Genomic DNA, 20,132 nt, shown 5'->3' on the forward strand with positions numbered 1-20,132 from the left:
CTCTCCCCTTTATGCTGTATTAAGGCCAAAAAACCCAAAACATCTAAAACATTAAAAAAAGATCACCCAAGTAACTATTGGTAACTTCAGGAATTTGTTAGTTGCCTTATGTGAGGATAAATAGATCCAACAAGCACATCTATAATACAAAGTAAACTATGATTTTATTGTGAAATTCTCATAGATGGAAAATTAAATTGAATATTTATTCTGTCCATTTCATTTTACAATAATCTTACCACTTATTTTTGTACCCGTGTATTTCAATTGCCTGTTTAGTGAAAAATAAAAAAAAAAAATCTGTAATTTTTGGCTTGTTTTTAGCTTAAATTTTATCATTAAATTAAGGAAGCCACAATAAAACGTGTTGTCAGCAGCCACATCCCAAGCCCATGTGTGAAGATTATTTTGGCCGCTACTTCAACCTAAGGAAACAATCTTTGACCTCCATCACCTTAAAATGCCAGAATGAGCAGATTAATTCTTCCCACAATAAAGACAAACCCTAGGATCTTGAAGGTCCTATTTAACAAAATTCTCACACATGCAAAATTTCACTGAAATAAATATATTTCCCTCACTTATCATTCCCACCCAGCATTCATGTTTTGAGTTAAATTTTAGGGATATAATCTCCAAAATTAGGGCAATTAAATTTCCTGCTTTCTACTTCAATGCTTAACTCTCCTCCAACATAAATTATATAATTGTGGAGGATAAAACTTGACAACTGAGAGCACGGAAGAAACATTAGCACATGTTAGTCTGATCATTTGCCAATTAAGAAAGGTGTGCTGCTTTCCACCTCTACCACAGATGAATTATCGAAATGTTGACAAATAAAGCCATTACAAATGATTTGAGAAGGATCGGAGATAATGGGCTAAATAGCATATATTCTAAACTTGTTTTCTCCATACAATTTGAGCTCCCTGAACTGCTAGAGTTGGTTAAATCCCTACTTGGCACAGAGGCCTCCCTAGGTTGTTTACTGGGTATATTATCTAGAAAAGCAAATACTGGATACTGCTCTAAGATAGGTCTAGAATGCCTTGGTTGCACACACAAATGGCTGTTCTTAAATATAATGCAAGGCTCTATTTCCCTTTAACCATAAGAATTAAAACAATACTTATCACCATACAGTTGATATTACTTCCAATAAGTACAATATTTATTAAACATATCTTCAGTTGTTTTGTTACATAGTGTGCAACAAATTACAATATTCTGCAGCCACAAATTATATGCAGAGTATGAAGAAACTATTAATCAGATAGTGTAATCTTTCCATTTATAACTCTACAAGGAAGAACTAGCAAATCAGATCTTACATATAACATCTCACTAAACTTTATGCATGGAAAGTGACAGACACCAGTTGTGCTGTTTGATACAAAATGGCTGAACTTCATCTTCAGAAGACTAAACCCGACATCTAAACATGCCAATATAAACATCAAAACAAAATATATTCTAACCAACCACGGGAAACAGTCTGATATCAGGAAAGCAACAAAGATTACACACATTTTATAAACCAGCACACAAAGGTTTAAAACAGTTCTGAAAATGAAGTTAGCTGTCTTGAGTCAAGGGAATAAAAAAAAAGTCAGTATTGACCATTTACAATCTCTGACCTTTGTGGAGACGGTAAGAATCTGTTGTAGTGCAGCTACATACAGTACAATTCAGGCAATTTTGTTTTTTCACTTGGGTTCAGATTGCAAATTCACTGCTGTGAGAAAAGGATGGAGGCAAATTTTAGCAGCAACCTCCACCTGACTGCTTGACCGGAGTGCTCTGAATTTTAACATTGGACTTCTCTGCGCCACCAGCTGTTGCTCCAGGACCCATTCGCTTTTTAATCTCAGCTGCCATTGTCATGAAAGACTGTTCTACATTCGTTGCATTCTTAGCACTGGTTTCCAAAAATGGAATTCCAAGGGAATCAGCAAATTCCTAAGAGAATAATAAGGCACAATTAACATTGAAAAATCTTTTTCACTTAGCGTATTGCTACCATCTATAATGGAGACTGAGGAAGGACTAAATTCACAAGATCCAAACAGGCACTACACAAATTGTCACTGTCAAAGTATTCTAGTGCTGCACATATTTTTAAAAGTTAAGGTGGTTGTGGCCATAGTATGACTCTACACCCATACATAATTAAAATTCAACACCTTCAAATTCAGTTTGAAAATCAAACTTTCAACATACCTTTGCTGTTGTGTAGTCTACTACTTTCTTTGTGGTGAGATCACATTTGTTCCCTACCAACAACTTGTTGACGTTTTCACTGGCATAACGATCTATTTCCTGCAGCCACTGTTTAACATTATTGAAGGACTCCTAAAAAGACAAACATTTTAAAGTATGATACTATAGTTCTGGGCACAACTGCTCTACTGAAGCAAATGATAAAGAGAAGCATCTTTCTTGACCTAACATGAAAAAGAAGGGCTAGTGAGACAACTCTAGATACAATACAACTGTAGTGCTAGGAAAGGAGTAAACTAATTATTAAAATGACTATAAATATCTAAATGAATGACAAACGAGAACTTGAAGGCTTGGCGATGAAAATACCTCACTTGAAATTTAAATACAGCTTAATATTAAACTACAACTCAGGCAAACCCAATTATTTTGAAAGATGCAATCTAAATGTACTATAAAACCTGGTTTTGAATTAGAAAAAATTTTGGCTTATGAATAAGATGACCTGTTAAATGTTATTACTAGAGATGCCAAAAGATGTTATTTAATAAAGATACTTGTTTTCTTTACCACGTTAATATATAGTGGAGGAAAATTTTCAAATTTTAAAATATTTCATGGTAATGACTAGAGACTTTTACAATTAGCATCATTTTTTCTCCTACTGGTATCACCCACCCAATGCTTCCAATGGCACTGAATCTAAATGTCTATGTGTATAAGTTATCTCCTAATTAGCTAGGATTTCATAGCTGAGGTGAGAGTTAACATTTGCTATGAGAAAAATAAATTTCCATGTTCAAAGTTTACCTTTTATCCTTTTCTTTATAGGAAAAAAAGGGACCCTGAAGTCAGCTGTTTCAGGTCCAAAGAACAGTTAGTTGTAACACTTGGACCACATTTTTAACACTGTCCCAATACTTATCTACATCCCCCTGCCCTCTCTCACAGCTAATCTTCAGATACTCACTCTCCTACTAAAATCCTCCTATAGCTCATCCTATTTAAATCCTTTATTTCTGAACCATATCCTCCACAGGCAGAGACCTCTAATTCTATTTTTGGCAATTATTATAGGCAAATTCCTGTGCCACCAAGAACACGGTATAAACCAAAACAACCTGCAATTCCCTACAAATTCTTGCCTATACATGTTAGTGTCTTGGCTACATGATCAAAGTTACTTTGTTGATAATAAATACAACCAGAGTCCCTTGAAAGCAAATATAAAACTAATTACTAATTTTTTATTACTAAAGAAAAATAAAACAAATGTTTTAATGTGATTCCCATTTATATTTGGGGGTGGACAAAGTTTTCTGCCATAAAAATAATGAGGGCTTATAGGCAAATGAAATGAATCTGTTTAGTAACTTCCTGCCTTGTCACTGAAACAATCTCTTCTTGGAACTTACCTGATCTGTCACATCATACACAACTATAATGCCATGGGCTCCTCTGTAATAACTGGAGGTGATTGTTCGAAATCTTTCTTGGCCCGCTGTGTCCCACTATTAGAAGACAATCGAGAAATCCAAACAATTCCATTAAAATAGCATTGGAGGAAGGTGCAGGAAGAAGGAAAAGAGTTTAGTTTTCATAGTTATAAGATCATCAGGATTTAACATGGAAACATTAGCCCTCAATGTTCACACTACTAAAATGCATCGTAACTGTCAAATATCTGAAAGTCCAGAAAGAAGACAGTAACTACAATTAAGCTTGCAGTAATGATACCAAAATTATAAGCTCTTTGAGAGCAGGAACTACTCTCTCATACTGTTCACATTCCCTACAACCCTTAACACCGTGTTAAGCCAGTCAGTATGAATGCAGGAACAGGCTGACTTCATTAGGCAAGCTCCTGGCCTAAAGCCCCTTGAACACAGTACTCTTACACTTAAGACAAACTCACTTGCTAGTACATTTCACCATCATGGAAAGGACCTAATTTGGGTAACTACCAGTCAAGACAACACTTCAGCCATTTCAGACAGGCATTATGTTAATCCTAGGGAAAACAAGGAAGATGATTCCAAATACTTTTAATAAAATTCATTTTAAGAGCAATTTACCACACTTCAACCATTTAGGCTCAGACACCAAAAACAAATGCTTACATTATTACATGAAAGTTTTAGGTTTAAGAAAAAACTAATTGTTAAAAATACCATGAAGCAACCTCAATTTTGAGATTTAAAAAGCCTTGGCTTTAACAAAAGCAATGAGAATTTTTGTTAAAATAACTCCTAGCCTCTTTAAAAAAAAAAAACTGTTCGTAGGCCTGCATAGTGGCTCACACCTATGAATCCTGGCACTTTGGAAGGACGAGGCAGGAGGAATGGGAGGATCATTTGAAGCCAGCAGTTCAAGACCAGCCTTGTCAACATAGCAAGATGCTCACCCATACGAAAAATTAAAAAAAAATTAGCTGGGTGTGGTGGCGCACACCTGTAGTCCTAGCTACCCTGGAGGCTGAGGCAGGAAGACTGCTTGAGGCCAAGAGTTCGTTCAAGATCAGCCTGAACAAGAGTGAGACCACATCTCCATAAAAAATAGAAAAATTAGCTAGGTGTGGTGGTATGCACCTGTAGTCCCAGCTACTCGGGAGGCAGAGGCAGGAAGAACACTTGAGCTCAGGAGTTTGACGTTGCAGTGAGCTATGATAACACCACTGCATCCTTGCCTAAGCAACAGAATAAAACTGTCTCAAAAAAAAAGAAAAAGATACAACTGAACTACTTCAATTGCCTATAGTTAACTGGGGGCTAGGGATCCAAAGATGGGTAAGGGGGATAGGATGGTGCAGGGACACAAAATAGTGAAGGTACAGAGCTATGAGTCATTTGGTTCTGCCAGTAAGTGTAGGGAAGTTACTAAATCTTTCAGCATCCATTTCTTGAGCAGTAAAAATGAACATGTTAGAACAGCTAAGTTCCTTCCTCAAAAAATTCTGTTTCCACAGAGCTGGTACACACTACCTAATAAAAATACTTACAATAAGACTAAATATAATGAATACTTCTCTTCAACTAAGCCACAAAAGAACCTCTCCTAGGTTTTCTTTAATGTTCCCCAGTACTCAGCACAGTAAAATACATATAAAAAATCAGTCTATAATACTTTCATTGTAGGACAAAGGAAACTTGAACTTAAGACTTCCACTGGTAAAAGGAGACTTGGACCAAGTTTAACTTAAAACATGAATTTCTCTGCTTTATCAATAGAAAATTCAATGAGGAAAGCAATCTTAGAAACATTATTTTTAATCTAAACGTTTTTTTTTTTTGAGAGAGAGGTTCACCCTGTCCCCCTGGCTAGAATGGACTGGCATTATTGTAGCTCACTGCAACTTCCAGTCCTGGGCCCAAGCCGATCCTCTTGCTTCATCATCCTAAATAGCTGGGACTATAGGTGTACACCACCAGTCTTGCCTAATTTTTCTACTTCTTGTAGAGATAGGGTCTCACTATGTTGCCCAGGTTTTTCTCAAACTCCTGGCCTCAACCAATCCTCCCGCCTTGGCCTCCCAGAGTGCTAGGATTACAGGCCTCAGTGAGCCACTGCACCTGGCCCTAAACAATTCTTACTCTACCAATCTATCACAGGTGCATGATTCTTAAAATGCTTTATATTTGATTCTGTTAGCATATTAAATATACAAAACAAATAATACATTCCAAATTTACCAATTTCCAAAAATATTTCTAGCCAAAAATTACTTACTATTTGAAGCTTGATTGTTTTCCCATCTAACTCTATAGTTCTTATTTTGAAATCCACACCAATTGTGCTGATGTAGCTTTCTGTATACGTATCATCCTGAAAGGGAAAATAGTTAATGTTCAACAGAGTAAATTTTAAAATATAATGTTTAGTTTTATCTACAAAGTTTATAAAGCATAACATGCTGAAAACAGCCACTCCATCCTGCTTCAGTACTCGATTCATGTTCTGATTACAAAGATTGACTACTTAACAGTAGTTTCTTCTTTCCTTAAAATCTTTTCAACAGCCATTCTTTATTTTTTCCAAACATCTCCTGGCAAATTCTTCACATACATCATATAGAAAAAGGTGTTATAATTTCAATAATTATGAATGATTTTTCTAATTGCTAATCAGCAAAACTCTTACCCTCCATCCACCCAATTTATTCACCACAAAGCAACAATCATTTTACTCTCCACTTAGGGATTTTTTTAGAAGTTAATTTTATTTCCTAGTTATGAGTTTTAAAAATTGAGATATAATGCATATTAACATAAAACTCACCATTTTAAAATGTACAATTCAGTGGTTCTTAGTATAGTCACAAGGTTGTGAACTATAACCAGAACATTTTCATCAACACAAAAAGAACCCAGTAATCATTAGCATCCACTCCCCATTTTCCCCCTCAGACTCTGGCAACACTAATCTACTTTCTGTCTCTGTGGATGTGCCTATTCTGGACATTTCGTATTAAGTGGAATCATACAATGCCTGGCCTTTTTTGCCTGGCTTCTTTCACTTAGCATAATGTTTTCAAGGTTCATCCACGTTGCAGCATGTATCAATACTTTGTTCTTTTTTATAGCCGAATAATAACACAATGTATACATATGACACATTTTGTTTATCCATTCGTAAGTTGATGGACATTTGATGTGGATTTTGTTTCCACTTTTGGCTATTATGAATAATATTGCTGTGAACATTTGTGTACAACTTTTCCTGTGAACCTATGTTTCTTGTCAACTTTTTAACCCAATGTTAAACTTTTAAAATTATGACTGTTTCTCTCAAGTATCTGTCATGACATTTTACTCAGAATGGAAACAAAACCTGTATTTTTCTTTAAGTGAAAATGTTTTTTGTAAAAAGATACATAAATGGAGAGACCAGACTATCATTATTTGAACCACAAAGCACTACCTAGGAAGTATTCTGCCAACAAAATGGAATTAAATTTAATAATGCCTAATAAAAGCACTGTCAAACAGAACTTTCTGCAATCATAGGCTCCATAGGCTGTGCTAGCCAATATGGTAGCCACTAGCCTCGTGTGGTTTATAGAGATAAGAAATTTAATTTTTAGTTTCTTCAATTTTAATTAATTTAAATTTGAATAGCCATGTAGAGCTAGTGGCTACCATATGGACAGCACAGCTCTTGGCCTTCCTTCTATTACAGAAAGAGGGATAAAGGAGTAAGTTTGTACCACAAGAATGCAAAATGATAAATCTAGAATGTTGGGCAACCTATAAGACAAATGCCCCACCTTCTGCAAAAAGCCAATGACACAAAAAATGCATAAATAAAAAAAGGGAGGTATAAAACTCTAAATTAAAAGACTAAACAACAGTCTATGGCCATACCACCCCCCAAACACGCCCAATCTCATCTAATCTTGGCCCTGTCATAAGAAAATACCTAGTTTTTAGAAATGCCTACCGAAGTAGACAGGGAGGAAACATGTTTGAGATCTGCATTACAACACTCCAGCAAAAAGAAAGGAAAAAAAGGGTTACATGAAAATAATATGAGTAAGTCTTGGTAATGCTAAATCTAATTCATACATGAAATTAAAACAAAAAAGAATCTCTAAAGAAAACTGTAGGCCAGGCACAGTGGCTCATGCCTGTAATCCCAGCACTCAGGGAGGCCAAGGTGGGAGATCATCAGGACTTTGAGACCAACTTGGGCAACAGAGCAAGACTCCTGTCTCTACAAAAAATAGAAAAATTAGCTGGGTGTGGTGATGTGTGCCTGTAGTCCCAGCTACTCAGAAGGCTGAGGCAGGAGGATCACATGAGCCCAGAAGTTGGAGGCTGCAGTGAGCTATGATTGTGTCACTGTACTCCAGCTGGGGTGACAGAGCAAGACCCTATCTCTTAAAAAAAAAAAAAAAAAAAAAAAACCCTATAAAATGTAATCAGAGAGAGTTTCAAGTGATTAGAGGTTACTATATTGACTTATCCTCACATAATCACATTTCTGCATATTGAGAATCACTGGATAAAAGAACATACACTTTCAAGGCACTGAATGCAATTTGACAAAATGCTCCTGTTACTAAGTATTCATTTTCTAAAAGTTATTTATTTTGTAATTGAGTATCAAGTACTATAGAAAGTAGTAGAGAACAAAATGAATGCAATAAACATTTATTTAGCATTTCTACATGCCAGATGCTTGGTTAGGAATACTGAATTCTTGTAAATCCTTAAATAACCCTTACTCCCACGCCTGAGCCATTGCACATACAATTCCTTCTGCCCAAAATTCTCACACTCTCATTCTGTATAACCCTAACTCTTCAGGCCCTGGGTCACGTGGCAATTTTTTGTTCATTCTTCAATTTTGAGTTCAGGAAATATTGATTGCTCAAACAACTTCTCCAACTCCTCAGCCAATAGTTAAGATTCTTTCCTCTGTGCTCCCAAAGCTTACTATACATTTCTTTATTATAGCTTTCACCACAATGTCTCTATTTTGAGGGTATGGACATCAGTATTTGCTAAATACTTCCCAGGTTATTTTATTATGTAGGCAGTACCAAATACCTGACTTAGATCAATGGGCATGCCAGAGAGGATACTCTGAAGGCACAAACACCTTAAGCTACTTCATCAAGCAATGTCTTCCCACCTCCTGCTATAATTGCTGATTTAATTCTAAGAATTATTCTAATTTTAATATTTATCAATTATTAAAAATTAAGTGATATATAATTCTAACTTAAAGTCCTTTAATTAACATAAAGTTTAACTTTTTTCATGTTTATTGGCAATTGGTATTTCCAGTAGGACAAGCATTCTTTTCTTATTGAGAATATCAACATTCTCTCACATATATATTTCGGCTAGCACCATTTGTTTTCTTATATTTTTATGCACTTGACGAATTAATTTTAATGCAATCAAATTTATCAATATTTCCTTTCTTCCTTTTTCTATTTTAGGAAATACTTTCATACAACCAAGATTAAAGAGCCACCTATGTTTTATTCCACTACTTCCACAGGCTTATTTCTAACCATTATATAAAAAGAAATTATATATTACTTAATATTTTTTAAATGACCTCCATTAATACTGCCATTCTTCTCATCAGAAAAGTCTCATAAGTATTTGGGACACTGTCAAACATAGTGGTGAAATATGGTGAAATATAAGTTTTTAAAAATTCGAATTTTCCCTTGAAAGCTAAAATTTTATTATAGGCAACAAATACTTTCACCTATTTTCCTTGAAAGTCTCAGTTCATCTGAAAAAATGTCTGCCAAATACCCAATTCTGCATAACAATATTTTATGTTAGCTATTCTTTGAAGTTTTTTAAAATAAAACAAAAAAAGGTATTCTATGGAAAAAAACAGCTAGTTCAGCTTGCAACTAAGGCAGGATGCAGTAAAACATGCTTTATGTATACCTCCTATTTCTTCACACAGAATCCTTTTAAAAGAATACTCAAGGGCTGGGCGCGGTGGCTCACGCCTACAATCCTAGCACTCTGGGAGGCCGAGGCAGGTGGAACGTTTGAGCTCAGGAGTTCCAGCCTGAGCAAGAACGAGACCCCGTCTCTACTAAAAATAGAAAGAAAATTAGCTGGACAACTAAAAAATATGTAGAAAAAATTAGCCGGGCATGGTGGCGCATGCCTGTAGTCCCAGCTACTCGGGAGGCTGAGGCAGGAGGATTGCTTGAGCCCAGGAGTTTAAGGTTGCTGTGAGCTAAGCCGACGCCACGGCACTCTAGCCTGGGCAACAGAGTGAGACTCTGTCTCCAAAAAAAAAAAAAATACTTAAGGATCAAAATTTTTTTAAAAAATAATAATTTTTACTATTTTGTCAAGGATATTCTCAAGTGAAAATGGCTTTGTGTGTGTGTGTCCCTGTGAGTGCACAGAGGTCACGAATACCATGACTTTGAGGACCATTTGGGGCTTAGCACTGCACTGATGTACACTAAGGCGCCAGAAGTAGTTTTACTCACCATTGCTTTTATACCAGAGCAAATGTCAACAGAGTGAAAATGAAAAGGCAAATTTCTTTTGTATTAGTATATTACTAAGTAAATACTTACTTAGTGAATACTAATGCCTTAATATTATTAGGATAATAGTCTTGACCTCATGGACCACCTGAGAGCGTCTTGGTAACCCCCAGGGGACTTTGGTCCATGCTCTGAGAACCAATGATCTAGACAGTAAGAAGGGAAACATGCAAAATTTGAGGCAGCTGATAAAGACTGTGAAGGATTGTGAATTCCATTAGGTCAAAAGTCTGTCAGTTTCAGTATGGTAAATCCCATGCCACTGTCCTACAAAGTTTGTACCAGGCCCTGCTTTTTCTTTTTATGCTACTAAAGTTTAACCTGAAAATTTCTTTTCATCAAGTCACCTTCAACACAGGCAAACTATTTCCCCTTTACTTGGCTACCTATTTTGGAATGAACCACTGTTTGACCTCTACCTAAAGTATTAAGACACCCTGACTTTATAACCACACTTCGCTGAATTTCTTTTAAGAGCAATAACATTTTTTCTATTTAACAATCCAAGATATCACTTGGGATGTATATTTAGAGGCTTTAAATATATAAACTCTGGAAGAATTACTTATTCTAAATAAAATTGTTTAATTGTTTGTCTACCTACAAAACATGGCATTTATTATACAAATAATTATAAAGGCATTTCAACTTACTGCAAACCTAAGGAGGAGGCAAGACTTTCCAACCCCAGAGTCACCAATCAGAAGTAACTTGAATAAATAATCACTGTAAAAAGAAAAAGGAAATCACATTAATAAAACCATATTGCATTGTAAGTTCTACAACAACAAAAATACAGCCAAAAACAACCTACTTTGAAGACTACAACTCCTGAAAAGCTCATGTATGACTTAAGAAAAGCTAAAACAGTACCCAACAATAGCCCTCTTGATAGATCACTGAACTAGACAGAATTATATAACAGTTGAGAGAGGCCATGTCACCCATGATCTCTGTGTTCACTTACTATGAAACAATGAAAGGAAGCATCAGTGATATGCATTCTTGGAGAGCACAAGAGACATATGCTAAAGCAATCCCACTCCTCCACAGTATTAGAATACAGAAAGTTAACTTTCCATTGTTCTTGCCAATGAAATGTTAGTTTCTCCTTCAAATTCCAAGATCAATGAATTATTTCACAGCGATCCACCAATGAACGGACTTTTACAATCCTATCCTAGCATCCAGCTGGAATTCTCCCCTCAAAAACAGGATCCCTTAACTTCTGAAAGCCCTCATCAAAAATATTTTACACTAGAAATGTGGTAAAATCAAAGGCTATTTATACAAGCACAGAACTTTACCAACATTCTAAGCTTGCATTAAAGCATTTTTCAGAAACATTGAAAACTAGGTTCTATTTATGTATAAATATATCAACCATTGCCAGACCTAACTCAAAAACCATCACCAGGGATTCCTTCATGGACCTGAGACGACAGATTGTTTGCCCAGGATCTCCAAAGAAATCTCTCGTATATCCTTTCCCAACTTCAACCAGTTCTATGTTTTCTTTTCAGCAATTTCAAAAGGACAAAAAAAATTAGAATTTATATATTGTTTTTCTAGAAGATATGTAATTTTCAGTTTTGTTCTTTGCGATTTAGTTTCTCAAAAAATGCTACCTAATTATGGTGAAATCCAAATGTTACTCAATTTAAATTTAGATTACAATTCTCATTACGGAATAGAAGTGGTGAGAGTGGGTAACCTTGTCTGGTGCCAGTTCTAAGCGGGAATGCTCTCAATTTTTCCCCATGCAGTATGATGTTGTCTGTGAGTTTGTCATATGTGGCTTTTGTAACTTTGAGGTATATTTTACCTATGCCTGTTTTGTTAAGAGTTCTTATCATAAAAGGGTACTGAATTTTATCAAATGCTTTTCCTGCGTCTATGGAGAGGATCATATGGTCTTTGTTTTGCTCCTATTTATGTAGTGAATCACATTTATAGATTTGTGTGCGTTGAACCATCCTTGGATCTCCAGGATTAAGCCCACCTGGTTGTGGTGGATTACCTTTTTAATGTACAGTGGAATTCAGTTTGCTAGGATTTTACTGAAAATTTTTACATCTATATACAGGAGGGATGTTGGTATGTAGTTTTCTTTTTGTGGTGTGTCCTTTCCTGGCTTTGGTATCAAGGTGATACTGGCTTCATGGAATGAGTTGGGGAGGATTCCTTCCTTCTCAATGTTACGAAATAATTTCTGCAGTATAGAGTACCAGTTCTTCTTTGACGGTCTGGTAAAATTCAGCTGTGAAACCATCTGGTCTGGGACTTTTTTTTTGCTGGAAGATTTTTTTATTGCTGCTTCAATTTCATTACTTGATATTGGTCTGTTCAGGAGTTCTGTTTCTTCCTGATTGAGCCTAGGGAGGTTGTGTATTTCCAGGAATTTGTCCATTTCCTCAATGCTTTCAAGTTTATGTGCATAGAGATTTTTATAGTATTCAGAGATGATATTTTGTATTTCTGTGGTATCAGTTATAATATCTCCTTTTTCATTTCTGATTGAGCTTATTGGGGACCTTTCTTTTCTGTCTCTGGTTAGTCTAGAGAGATGACTGTTGATTTTGTTCATCTTTTCAAAGAACCAACTTTTTCTTTTATTTATCTTCTGTATAATTCTTTTGGAATCAATTTCATTTAGTTCTGCTCTGACTTTAGTTATTTGTTTACTTCTGCTGGATTTGGGATTGGTTTGTTCTTCCTTCTCCAATTCGTTGAGAAGATTCATTAGATTGTTGATTTGTCATCTTTCTGTCTTTTGGACACAGGCATTAAGTCTATGAATTTTCCTCTTAAGACTGCTTTTGCAGAATCCCACAGATTTTGGTAACTTGTGTTCCCTTCGTCATTTAGTTTGAAGAATCTTTTGATTTCCATCTTAATTTCTTCCTTGACCCAATAATCATTCAGCAGTAGGTTGTTTAATTTCCACAACTTTGTGTAGAATTGAGTGTTTCTGTTGGAATTGATTTCTAATTTTATTCCACTGTGGTCTGAGAAGATGCATGGCATAATTTCTATTTTTTAAATTTGCTGAGACACGTTTTATGGCCTAGGATGTGATCAATCTTAGAGAATGTTCTGTGAGCTGATGAGAAGAACATATATTCAGTAGTTTTGGGGAAGAATATTGTGTAAATGACTGTTAGGACCATTTGTTCTAGAGTACTGTTTAAGCCCATTGTTTCTTTGTTTATTTTGTTTCGAAGATCTGTCCCATTCTGTCTGTCAGTGGGGTGTTGAAGTCCCCAGCTATTATAATGCCGCTGTTCATCATTTTGTTTAGATCAAATATGATTTGCTTTATAAATGTGGGTGTACTTGTGTTAGGTGCATATTTAGGATTGCTATGTCTTCTTGTTGAATTGTTTCCTTCACAATAATATAGACTGTCTTTGTCTCTCTTTAATTTTATTGATTTACAGTCTGTGTTATGAGAGAATGGCTACACCAGCTTTCTTTTGGTTTCCATTTGCATGGAATATTGTTTTCCACCCCTTCATCTTGAGTCTGAATGAGTCCTTGTGGATTAGGTGAATCTCCTGGAGACAGCAGATACTTGGCTTTTATTTTTTTATCCATTCAGCCAGACTATGTCTATTCAGTGGCAAGTTATTGAAAGATTTGCTAAGTGGGGTGGATTTCTGTTCAACCTACTGTGTAGAACTTTATTGCTTTGTGTTACCTCTTGAGCCACTGTGGTATCTAGGCTCTGAACTTTAGCTTTTGGATGGTTTTACACTGGTAGGTGTCTACTGTGCTGATCAGTGTATAATGCAGATCTGAGTGCTTCCTCCAATGTCTTAACAAATTCCCCCAATGTTTGCTTCTCTTAGAAAGTCTTTATTTCTTCCTCATGTAAGAAACTTAGTTTTGTAGGATACAAAATTCTAGGCCGGCCATTGTTCTGTTTGAGAAGACTGAGAATGGGGCTCCACTCCATTCTGGCTAATAAGATCTCAGTTGAGAAGTCTGCAGTTAGTCTGGTGGGTTTTCCTTTGTAAGTCACCTAATACTTTAGCCTTATGGTTCGTAGGAGTTCCTGTTTTGTGTTAACTTTGGCCAGTCTGATGACTATATGTTGTGGTAGCTGCCTCTTGGCGACTACTCTCCCAGGAGTCCGTTGAGCTTCTAGTACCTGGATGTCGAGATTTCTAGTAAGACCTGGGAAATTTTCCAAGTATTCCCTCAAATAGGTTTTCCAGCCCTTATATTATTTTCTTCTTCATTCTCAGGGACGCCTATGATTCTTATGTTAAGCCTCTTTACAGAATCCCATATTTCTTCTAGGCTTTGTTTCTCTTATCTCTCTGTTCTTTCTCTTTGACTAACTTGTTTAATTCCAAGGTGTTGTCTTTTAGCTCTGAGATTCTTTCTTCTGCCTGATCTAGCTTACTCTTTTTTTTTTTTTGAGACAGAGTCTCACTTTGTTGCCTGGGCTAGATTGAGTGCCATGGCATCAGCCTAGCTCTTAGCAACCTCAAACTCCTGGGCTTAAGCGATCCTACTGCCTCAGCCCCCCTAGTAGCTGGGACTACAGGCATGCGCCACCATGCCCGGCTAATTTTTTCTATATATACTTTTAGTTGCCCAGATAATTTATTTCTATTTTTTTAGTAGAGACAAGGTCTCGCTCAGGCTGGTCTCGAACTCCTGACCTCGAGCGATCCACCCGCCTCGGCCTCCCAGAGGGCTAGGATTACAGGCGTGAGCCACCACACCCGGCCTAGCTTACTCTTAAGGCTTTTCACTGTGTTTCGTATTTCCTTGAATGAATTTTTCATTTCCAGAAGGTCTGCTTGATTTTTTTTTAATTATTCAATTTCTTTAGTGAATTTTTCATTCATTACCTGCATTGTTTTTGTGGTTTCTTTCTGCTAGGCTTCTATTTTCTCTTGTATTTCACTGACCTTTGTTACAATTCACATTCCAAATTCTTTATCAGTCATTTCAGTGTTCTCATTTTGGTTGATTTCCATTGGTATCGACTTATTTTCTTTTGAAGAGTCCCTTTCATTCTGATTTTTCATGTATCCAGAGATCTTTCACTGATTCCTCCTCATCTAGAGCAGCTTTTGCTTCTTATTTTTGCATTTTTTGATTAGATAATGGCACACCCAGTTTAATTTGAGGCAGTAAGTCATACTTGTGGGTGAGACTCAACTACACCCTATATGACTGAGTCAGTAAATGTTGTAAACGGCATGCAAATTGACCTCCCTGCCAGTAGGTGGTGCTTGCCAGAAGGAACAAGCTGCAATGTTTTGGGGTCCTGTCACCAGCTCCAGTCTAGGTAAACTGTTACCCAGGTTTACACAGTGATAAACATTGTTTTGGTTTTACCAAATTACCATAGTATACCTATTGTCCTTAATCACATCTAAGGAAAAGGATAAAAACATCCTAAGTGCCAGTAAGCAGCAAAATAGAGGTCACAGAAGAAAATAAAAAGCTTTTAAACAAGTCAATCAGGAGAAGGGACTGAAGCATAGAATGATCTAAATAATAAACATCCTTTCCAGGTTGAGATTTTAAAATAAAAAAGGATTTTTATTGTAGAATATTACCCTTAATAAATGACTGATACCTAATAGCAAACAATTTCTATTAGGCAGTTCAGTTAGTTGACTGACTTTAGTTCTTACTGATAGGTTCCTCATTAGTTAAACTAAATAAATCCTTAAAAATACTGAACATTGAACATTAACAATGAGTACATGTTAAGAATTTACATGTATTTAAGTTAGCAAGAATATCACAACATTGATACTACTACAGTAGGTTGATATTTAAACAGAAGTTAAACACAATAAATGGCCTCAATTTGTCAATCTCCCTGAGGTAGTGCCAGGCATGCAGTAAACACTAAAAAAAACATCTCTTGAATCAGCTGTATTGAAACTTGTTACAATAATTGGCTGTACTGGGCCACAGATATTACCTGAGGTATCATTACCATAAAGACCAACTGCTCTACTTTATTCCAGAGCAACCATAAGGCTGGTGGGAAAAAAAACATGAATCCTTCCTGTGTTCAATTTACATTACAGTTTAAAGAAATTAATAGGCAACTTTTGAAAGTCATCTTTCTCAACTACTACATTCTTCTTAAATTTTACAAATACAGTATTGCCATTTTTGAACATTTATGAGTTTCTAATAATTTAAGGTTCAAAACCATTATAAGAGTTGAGTATTCTGTACAAGACAATCTTTGCAAAAGAAGACCATTTGGTGTCTCCCAAACAAGTCATCAGCTTCACTAACAGGTCAATAGTTCCATGATGGAGAAAGGCAAACAAAATCAAACTCATAAACATCCTTACCTCCCCTTATCAAATATACACACCTATACAGTGTGATCAATAAATAACATGTTACCTGCATTGGGACATTTTAAATTCAGAGTTTACTTACATATTTTTCTGTAACTACTATTTATAAAATAAAACACAATAAAAATGTTGATAGAAAATATGTAAATCTAAAATTACAGAGCACAAGGGCAGAATTTTGGTACAATGGGCCAAGACTAATTTAACAAATGTAACACTTTAAATATATTTATTCTTTATTTCTCAGAATTTGGATCATTAAGTTGTCAGCCTACAATATAATTGACTTAAATGAAAAAACCGTATCATGCTAGTTTATAAATCCATAAAGATTTATAATTTTAATCACCACCTCCTAAATTATTCTGGTAAATCCTATCCACTATTTCCAATTCAGAAATTCCTCCAGCTTTTTAAATTTAATTTACTATGACACTTCATACCTTCTACCCCTGAGAAGTTCGAAGTCTATTTTTCCCAATTCTTATGTTTGACATAACTATCTATGGGTGTGGAAGGTAAACTGTCTTATTCACCTGTGTATTCAAGGATCTAGCACTGTGCCTTTTACAAAGCACATGCTAAGAGATCACAGAACATTTTAGTTTTGCATTTTTTATCGAGTCTCTTTCATTATGAGTTACAGCCAAAGAAAATCTATGCCATCGTTTAATTAACATTTTTGGCAAAATACTAAGAGGAAAAAAATGGATGAGGGCATGGCATGTTAAAACGGCATGGGAGCCAACCTGAAAGTTCTCTCAATGGCCAAGCCAAAACAATTTGAGCCACAAAGCAAATAACCACATATTAGATTATAACTTAAACAATAAATACCCATGAGTTCATACTAGTATAAATGATTAAATAAATAAATGGGACATGCCGGGTGCCGTGGCTCACGCCTGTAATCCTAGCACTCTGGGAGGCCAAGGCGGGTGGATTGCTTGAGGTCAGGAGTTTGAGACCAGCCTGAGCAAGAGTGAGACCCCGTCTCTACTAAAAATAGAAAGAAATTATCTGGCCAACTAAAAATATATATAGAAAAAATTAGCTGGGCATGGTGGCGCATGCCTGTAGTCCCAGCTACTCGGGAGGCTGAGGCAGAAGGATTGCTTAAGCCCAGGAGTTTGAGGTTGCTGTGAGCTAGGCTGATGCCATGGCACTCACTCTAGCCGGGGCAACAAAAGTGAGACTCTGTCTCAATAAATAAATACAAACAAACGGGACAGAAGAGACCAATCTTCCTCACTGGATTCCATCAATACATGTAGAAGGAATAAGAGAAATAGAAAATCACCAGATCACCACCTTAATAACTGCTGCAAGAAAGATCTACTGATGAATACTAAAACTAGTGAGTGAAACTCAGGAGAAATAGTGTATCTGCATGGCCTCAAAGTATGTCCCCCAAAATATTACTTTGGTGATTTTAAGATATCCCCACAAATTCTGTGAATACTCCTGTCCCCTAGGAGATGGAGTTTAATTCCCTTCCCTTTGAGTGTGGGCTATACTCAGTGACTGATTTTTAATAAATAGTGTACAAAGGGAAAAATCATAACTTTACAGTCAAAAAACCTGAGAGACACCACCTTAAGTGGTCAAGGTGAACATCACCAGTAATGTTCCAGTAACAAGTCAATCACCAGTATGACCTAATATGATGTGATGAGTAGGCCACTGACTTCTGCAGTATTTTCCCCAAAATTCATAACCTCAGTGTAATCGTGAGAAAACATTGAACAAAGGCAAACTGAGGGACATTACTCGGTATCTATTAACACTCTTCAAAAGTGTCAAGATCATGAAAAAGACAAGACTGAGAAACCATCACAGATTGAAGGTAGCTAACATGGCATAACAACTAAATACGATATGATATCCTAGATTAGATCCTAGAACAGAAAAATCACATTAATAGAAAAATTGGAGAAACTGGAATAAAATCTAGTTAATAATGTATCAATGTTTATTTCTTAATTTGGACAAATATACCACGTATGCAACATATTAAGGGAAGCCGAGTGAAGAGTATACAGGAACTCTCTACATTATTTTTACAACTCTTCAGTAAATCTCAATTCAAAATAAAAAAGTTTAAAAAAAAAACTGAGGAAATTGGCAAAATAGGTATAAACAACAATCATTTCAAAAAGCTAGCTCATTATATTTCTTAAACATACCTATAAGAGACATTTTATGTTTTCTCAAGTTACATCTCATCATAAATCATGCTGAAATTTAAAAAAAAAAAACCACCTTAGGCCAGGCGCGGTGGCTCACGCCTGTAATCCTAGCACTCTGGGAGGCCGAGGCGGCTGGATCGCTCGAGGTCAGGAGTTCCGAGACCAGCCTGAGCTAGACCCCGTCTCTACTAAAAATAGAAAGAAATTATCTGGACAACTAAAAATATATATAGAAAAAAATTAGCCGGGCATGGTGGCGCATGCCTGTAGTGCCAGCTACTTGGGAGGCTGAGGGAGTAGGATCGCTTAAGCCTGGGAGTCTGAGGTTGCTGTGAGCTAGGCTGATGCCACGGCACTCACTCTAGCCCGGGCAACAAAGTGAGACTCTGTCTCAAAAAAAAAAAAAAAAAAAAACCACCTTAAAGTTGCTTTTGAGGCACAAGTAGTATTACTATCAGCAAAAACTTTTTTAAACTTCTTAAATTTATAATACCATGATACTTTATATATGTATTATATATATATATATACACATATATACATACACACACACATACATACATACATATATTTTTTTTTAAAGCTAATCAAGTGAAGCAGTGGGAGTGGAGAAGGAACAAAGGAATCTATAACTGGTTGTGATCCATTAGTTGTAAATACCACTGCACTCAGACCAGCCAAAAAGCTAAAACAGTTAAAGTGAGAATGGCATAGATTAAGGCTCAAATGGAAAGGAGTAGGTTGAGGGAAATTAACAGTAGTCTTTAACAAGTGGATAAGTGGGGCAACAAAGACAGTAACAAGAGAAAAATTATTTTGGCTATCAGTTTTTCCTATAAGTCAACTCCTCTTCTACTCTAGCAATATTGGAGATTCAAACAGTAAATAAAAGCAATGGTGTTCAGTAAGGATGAGTTTTATTCTACCCAGTTTTCATGAAGATCATTCATGAATGATCAATGATGGTCTGTGGTTTTTGCTAACATATTAGAACGGTCTTTTGCTTAACAGATGAGGGAAAAAATGAACTATACATTCTATTACAAATCTGTGAGAGGGTCCATCACAGAACCCTTGTTCCAACTCTCCGTTTAGAGTTCTATTTCCATTATTTATGATCTGAACATAATCCTGATATTTACTGACATACATATATCTACCTGTGCCACTTTTGCATGCAAACACTAATGTTTACTATACCTTTAAAAAAGTCACTATTGTGAGAGCATGGAACAATATTCTTTAAAAAATAAGTAAGACAGATTTTAGGTTCAAAATTCTATTTAGGTAAAATGCTTTTCTTGCCTAACGTATGAAGTAGGGGATGATTCA

At 35.9% G+C, this 20,132-nt stretch overlaps 1 protein-coding gene across 1 annotated transcript in view; it reads right to left on the reverse strand.

Annotated features, from left to right (window-relative positions):
- Positions 1-140: 140 nt before the first annotated feature.
- RAB1A (RAB1A, member RAS oncogene family) overlaps positions 141-20,132 on the reverse strand; it is a 31,916-nt gene continuing 11,924 nt past the window's right edge. Inside the window, exons 2-6 of the mRNA XM_045549741.1 lie at positions 10,915-10,987; positions 5,950-6,045; positions 3,639-3,734; positions 2,224-2,355; positions 141-1,962 (exon numbers count right to left, since the gene is read on the reverse strand). Of these exons, the coding sequence (XP_045405697.1) occupies positions 1,765-1,962; positions 2,224-2,355; positions 3,639-3,734; positions 5,950-6,045; positions 10,915-10,987 (595 nt within the window). The 3' untranslated portion in view covers positions 141-1,764. The remainder of the gene's footprint in view (positions 1,963-2,223; positions 2,356-3,638; positions 3,735-5,949; positions 6,046-10,914; positions 10,988-20,132) is intronic.

Source organism: Lemur catta, chromosome 4 (assembly GCF_020740605.2).
Source record: "Lemur catta isolate mLemCat1 chromosome 4, mLemCat1.pri, whole genome shotgun sequence".
NCBI lineage: Eukaryota > Metazoa > Chordata > Mammalia > Primates > Lemuridae > Lemur > Lemur catta.